General features: G+C 37.3%; 1 protein-coding gene across 5 annotated transcripts in view; it reads right to left on the bottom strand.

Moving 5' to 3' along the window:
* Positions 1–238: 238 nt before the first annotated feature.
* The window catches only part of ets1 (ets homolog), a 51,827-nt gene continuing 46,065 nt past the window's right edge, over positions 239–6,000 (bottom strand). For 4 of the 5 annotated variants that reach the window (XM_030976923.1, XM_030976933.1, XM_030976919.1 and 1 more), the window contains one exon: positions 239–3,989. In XM_030976923.1, the coding sequence (XP_030832783.1) occupies positions 3,652–3,989 (338 nt within the window). In that variant the 3' untranslated portion in view covers positions 239–3,651. 5 annotated transcript variants of the gene reach the window in all.

Below are 6,000 nucleotides of genomic sequence, written 5' to 3'. Positions count from 1 at the left end.
TTTATCTCATTTTCTCTTCATTTTCCTGTCCCGCTCTGTCTGGCTCATTTTTCTTTCCTCTCCCAATCTCTCCCCGTTCTCTTATCCTCTTTTCAATGTTCCCGCCTCCTGCTCTACACTCGTTTTTAACCATCCACACTTTCCCTTCAAATGTTGATATTACATTTGCTACGTAAAACCCTAAATCCAAATCAGTCAAAACCATTCATAACAAATGGAAACAATCTGACATAAACAATTTACGTCGACATTTCACAATTTTATTTTTTTCACCGTCCACGTCTGAAAACACATTGACGTCAACAGAACCGTGAGAAGTAAACACAATAACAAAAACAATTGATCAAGGCATATTAACCAATCTAACTCAATCCTCTAAAAAATAAAAATATAAATAATATGTTACCGAGACTTAACATAACACTTGTGTGCATAGTGTGGTATCCATGTAGTTTACTTTGGTTTCAATACATTAAGAAAAACACAAAATCTTCTCTTTTAAACAATGATGTATACCTCGTTATCTTTTATAGACAGAACATGTGAGTTCTTCAGCTTCCACCGTATGTAATATTGGAGGATGAATGTTTCAGGGTATTTGAAATGAAGTTCATATTTTTAAAGCATTTTCAGGTATTACAGAAACAACATATTGAGATAACATTACTTCTGTTTTGCCTTAAAATAAAAGGACATAAAAGGACTTTTCACAGTCAGAAAAAAAATAATTCAAACAGGTGAAAAACAGTGCCAGCACTATAAAACACCACTATAGAACTCAAAGCAAAATATTCATCATCTTTGACCATCTACGGTCTGTGTGTAGAAACAGAAATATAAACAATACTTACAAAAATTGTGAAAAATACAATCATTTTCTTCTAGTGTGTCAAAAAGCTTATTTTACAACAAAGGCGACTGAATTTCTAGTTTTTCCCCTTTCATTCTCTTATGTTTTTATACAAGGCGCACCATTGGTACAATTGTTCCTATTTACAATACATTTAATGGCACTCTTCATGTCAGATCCCATTACATACAGTTGTTATCATCACTCAGTACCCATAAACAAATATGGATTTTAAAAATTCTGTTAACACAATAGAGCACTAATTGCTCAGTCTTTAAAATCCACCATGTTACAATTATCATACAATTTCATGAATTCTCACTCATTTTTGTTTCTCTTTCCATCTCAGTCACTCGCGCATTTACAAAAAGCACAAATTGCACTCTCTAGAAAACACATGTGTACACAAAAAGGCTTTTCTTGCTACACTATCATTCTCTTTATCTCTCTCTCTCTCTCTCTCTCTCCCTCCCCCTCTCTCTCTCACATTACGAAATACATGTACATTTACAGCCAATACGAAGCATGGGCCACCTTCTATACACAAAACTGATGTAAGTACAAATATAAAAAAGTGCTTTCAAAACCTTGTTCTTTCTCTGGCTACAATCTACAAATATCGTAAACTTCTGCAGTACGTTTTTCTAGAAGGCATATTTTTTCTTCCTGTGAATCGACACCAAGGCACATGGATGTGAAGACGAAAAAAATAAATCAACCAAATGGAAAATATACTTTTCATTCTAGCACAATTAGGCAAGTTTTAAAGGTGCGCAGATCAAAAGTTTCCTTGTTTAAAAATGATAAAACACATCATCTTTCTAGTAGTTAGGTACATTTCTGCTGAACTTATGTCTTCAAATACACATCCCACTTTGTACTAAATCAGATAAAACTCCATGGTACTTTAAAATGGCAAGTTTGGACAAAATTACATTCTTCGCCCCTCGCATAAGCAGCAGAAGAAGATTTGAGAAAACTGGATGCGTTTTACCCAAGCTCAATTGGGAATGCATATAGCCTACTCTAAGCCCTCAATGATACCATAAAGATGCACACATGCATGCTTTTGTATGGTAATGGATGATCCCATATTTGCCAAGGATAGCGTTGAGTGATCCACAAAAGCTTAAGTACTCACTAAAGCAGTTTGACATCACTCTTCCCCAACACTAATAAATTGTATCGATATTAAGAAGAAAGTCGAGTGTAAGACGCCAACACCAAAATCTGGTGCTAGCAAATTGTATCGGTATTATGAAAAACGCTGAGTGTAAGACGCTAAGACCAATATCCGGTGCTTTACAGACACCAGGTCCTAAAGAGTTATGAAGCTAGATGCTAGTACACCATAATACAAGAAAAAAGCTTGTGCATGCACACAAACATGTAGACTAAATCAGATGTTCTACCCACATGAGCAGTTGAACCAATATGCACAAAAATAAATTATTAAAACAAAAGCCTGGATTCACCATCCTAACATTAGGTTTGGTATATCTCAACATTCTGCATGATACCTAGAAACAAAATATAATACAAAAAAAGTCGTACACAACTTTTGCACAAAGCCCATAAGGGATCAGCCCTCGTGAAAGATAACACAAACAAATATATCACAAAGGTAAAACATACTAATACACTGTAGCACCTTTTTGTTCATCATTCAGAGGAGATGATTAAAAAAAAAATAGCTTGCATCAAATTGGTATATCATGTTCATAAACCCACAAGGAATGTGATTGCAATTGAACATGAAAACCACTGGTCATTTTTAACAAAAGAAAAAAAGAGAATAAAACTACGATGCAGACGACTTTGGAATGTACTTCTAACGAATGTAAATCAAAAGGTTTGAATTAAATCATATATTGCAAGTTGCTGGCTTTCAAGGAACGAACCTTGTCTCACACCACCTAATTCAGCCTGGTCATAATATTCATTCGTTCAGGCAGCAAGCGATAAAAAAAGTTTGGTCACATGAATGTTCTTGCAAGTGGAATAAAAACTGAAGTAGGTATAAACATGACTCGTCTTCAAAAAGCACTTTCAGACATTTTCGCATGACAAAAATAAGTTGCTGGCTCTCTTTTTCATCTACTATTTTAAAACTACAGGAAATGCATAGGACTTTAATAACTATAATAGTACATTTTCAATTTTCACTTTAAAAAGGAGAGAACTGGTTGGATTCCAAAATGTCATTCCAGATGACATATCAAAGTTTTTTTTTCTTCACAAAAATATGAAAAAGCATGCAACATGTAAGCATTAAATTTATACACGATTAAGTACAGTTTTGTAGGCTTTAACCTCATAAAAGGATTAAGAATTGTCAAAATTTCATTTCATTTAAAATCCTTCTCAATAGCTTAAAAATTAAGGCATAAAAGACATACTTGGACGAATTTAATGGCAGATTCGAATGCTACTTTATCTAACATTCTGCAAACTCTCAACCTATACAGATAAAAAAAGTGCATGCTTCTGAATTATTGAAATTGCACTGCTGCTAATTAAATTTCTGAAGAGATGCATGTACAAATTTAGAGGACTCTGGCGGAATTTCACGAATTTCACGAGTTCGATTACAACAAATGTGTAATAACAAATGTGTAATGTCTCTACACGAGGAAAAGCGACACTCCTCACCACATGAATATATCCTCTACCAATGAATAACTTTCTTTCAAAAATAGAATGCGATAAACTTTACGCAACAGTCATGTCCTCTGTCTAATACGCAACTTCAACATTTCACACAAGTCCGGTATTCTTGCGCGGTGCACATCGCAGGATTCTCAGTCATCGTCGCGTGCAGGGTTGACGCCGACCATCTCGTGCAGCTCCTCGGGCGTGTATCCCAGAAGGCTCTGCAGGTCACAGACGAAGCGGTAGACGTAGCGCTTGCCCGCCGTCTTATGGATGATGTTCTTGTCATAGTAGTAGCGCAGTCCTCGGCTAAGCTTCTCGTAGTTCATCTTGGGTTTGTTTTTGCGCTTGCCCCACCTTCTGGCGACCTCGTCCGGGTCGGACAGCTTGAATTCCCAGCCGTCTCCGGTCCAGCTGATGATGTGCTGGCATGTCTTATCGGTCAGAAGCTCCAGGAGAAACTGCCATAGTTGGATAGGACCACTTCCTGCAAGTGAACAAATATAAAAGGATACGTTAACACACACACAAGATTGACTATTATGACTTTCATTATATCAGTTCAGCTACATTTTCACAATGGGACTGTGTTATCAAACCCCACATTCTAGGAGCTGGATGGGCGGCCCTGTGTCAAATCTGGGAAAACCCCAGAATTTAGAAATCAATGGTTCCAGTTCTTCAGGTCTTTAAAACTCGTCATCATATGTTGAATGGTTCCAGACTTCCAGTCAACATTATGATGACGAGTTTCAAAGTCCTGAATAATTTTTGTCCTCATATAATGCCTTTAATTTGAACTCTAAAGTTACAAGTACAAGCGTCATACACATCTACAAAATACATCAAGAGAGGATTTGCTAGTTCTTTTCAAATTAAACCATCAAATCATCGGTGGCATATAATGCAAAATCAGCTTTAAAGCTTTGGAATTAACTTCTCAAACAACCCACTTTAGGCCTCTTTACATCTGACCGCAACACACATGACCCGAGAGTACGTCATGCAGTTGTGATACACAGATGTCGCTCAAAATCCTACAACAAAAAGGCTATGCAGGGACTACATGCATGCAAAATTATGGGGCCCATGCATTGTTGACCCTGCCCAGTTTTGTTGTCTCTGCCGTTTCGTCATCTCAGTCAGCATTTTTGGTGTAACACATGCTAGTAGTCATATGGCTAAAGGTTTACTACACAAGGCCAGTTCTGGTGTGAAAATGACTGACTCATTTCTCGCTACTAAATCAATGTGATGGACCGTGATGTGCAGTAGTTTCCATGATTAACACTTCTTAGCAAGTCTGTTACCACTGCCAGTATTTGGAGAGAGAGAGAGAGAGAGAGGGATAAAGGGAGAAAGATAGAGAAAGACACACAGATAGACAGAGAGAGAGAGAGAGTTCCTTTCTTTTACTGCTCAATGGAACGGGAAACACTTGCACAAATATTATTGCTAGATTTGTGGAGGAGGTGGGCCTCAGCTACCCCTCTGCCCCGCCCCCACCCACTCCCAATGTTATGCAATGCTAACTACAGAAGAGGAACCTACTATTAAAACGGCTTAACGCCATCACCTCTTATTGGGGCTGTGCACCACCAATCAATATACATTGATGCTCACAGTAAAGCTGTGGCAACACACCTTTCTTGCATCAGTCGGTGCATGCATGAGTCAAGGCCGGGGCAATGATCTAATCCCCATTGTCTTTCAGATGGGGATTTCCAACCCATTATATTGCTAAATGGCATTTATATCAAACACATTTGTTAGGGAAAATACAAATGAAGAAGAAAAAAAAGGTGCACTGAATGCCTTTTAACTTGACACATTCAAAGTACTTAAACAAAATAAGTTAAACCAAGTAAAATATAGATAAACCCCTCAAAAAATTAATAATCATGCCGTAGAGTCGATATTCGATAATACTTGAAACTTTTAAGGGGTTTTGATATACCTGTAACTTTTTACTTCAAAGAGCATCTATGACAACAGAGACTATCCAAAACTATCAGTGTGCAGTTTAAAACATATGATCAAGCATTTAGACTACCTGTATATATTATATATCTCAGCTTTGCTAAGTTAAGTACATCTACATTACCCGTTTGAAATACAAACCAATTGATCTATCAATCACCGAGTTCTTTTATTCCATATCAAAGAGATAATGGGGTAATAATATGTGGGACTGCCATTTGGGGCGCCTTTTGATAGTGATTACTTTTTTCTTTATACTGTCTGTATATTTGATGCATACATATGTAGATCTGGTATCATGTCCGTCTACTTTGAAATTTGAATAGAGTTCACACGCCTATCACATGGAGTGCTAGTCTAGACCGTGGACCAGACATTGGGAGCGATAGATGCACTTGATGACCATATAACCACAAGGAACACTAGCGATAGCATAAGGTAGCCCCACCTAGCCACGCATGATCTTCCTGTGGGTATGACACGTACATGTATTCTCATGCTAAAAGGTCCCATGTCAC

Source organism: Strongylocentrotus purpuratus, unplaced genomic scaffold, assembly GCF_000002235.5.
Source record: "Strongylocentrotus purpuratus isolate Spur 01 unplaced genomic scaffold, Spur_5.0 spur5_scaffold_1, whole genome shotgun sequence".
NCBI lineage: Eukaryota > Metazoa > Echinodermata > Echinoidea > Camarodonta > Strongylocentrotidae > Strongylocentrotus > Strongylocentrotus purpuratus.
The sequence above is the reverse complement of the archived record's forward strand: the minus strand, read 5'-3'. Positions and strand labels throughout refer to the sequence as shown.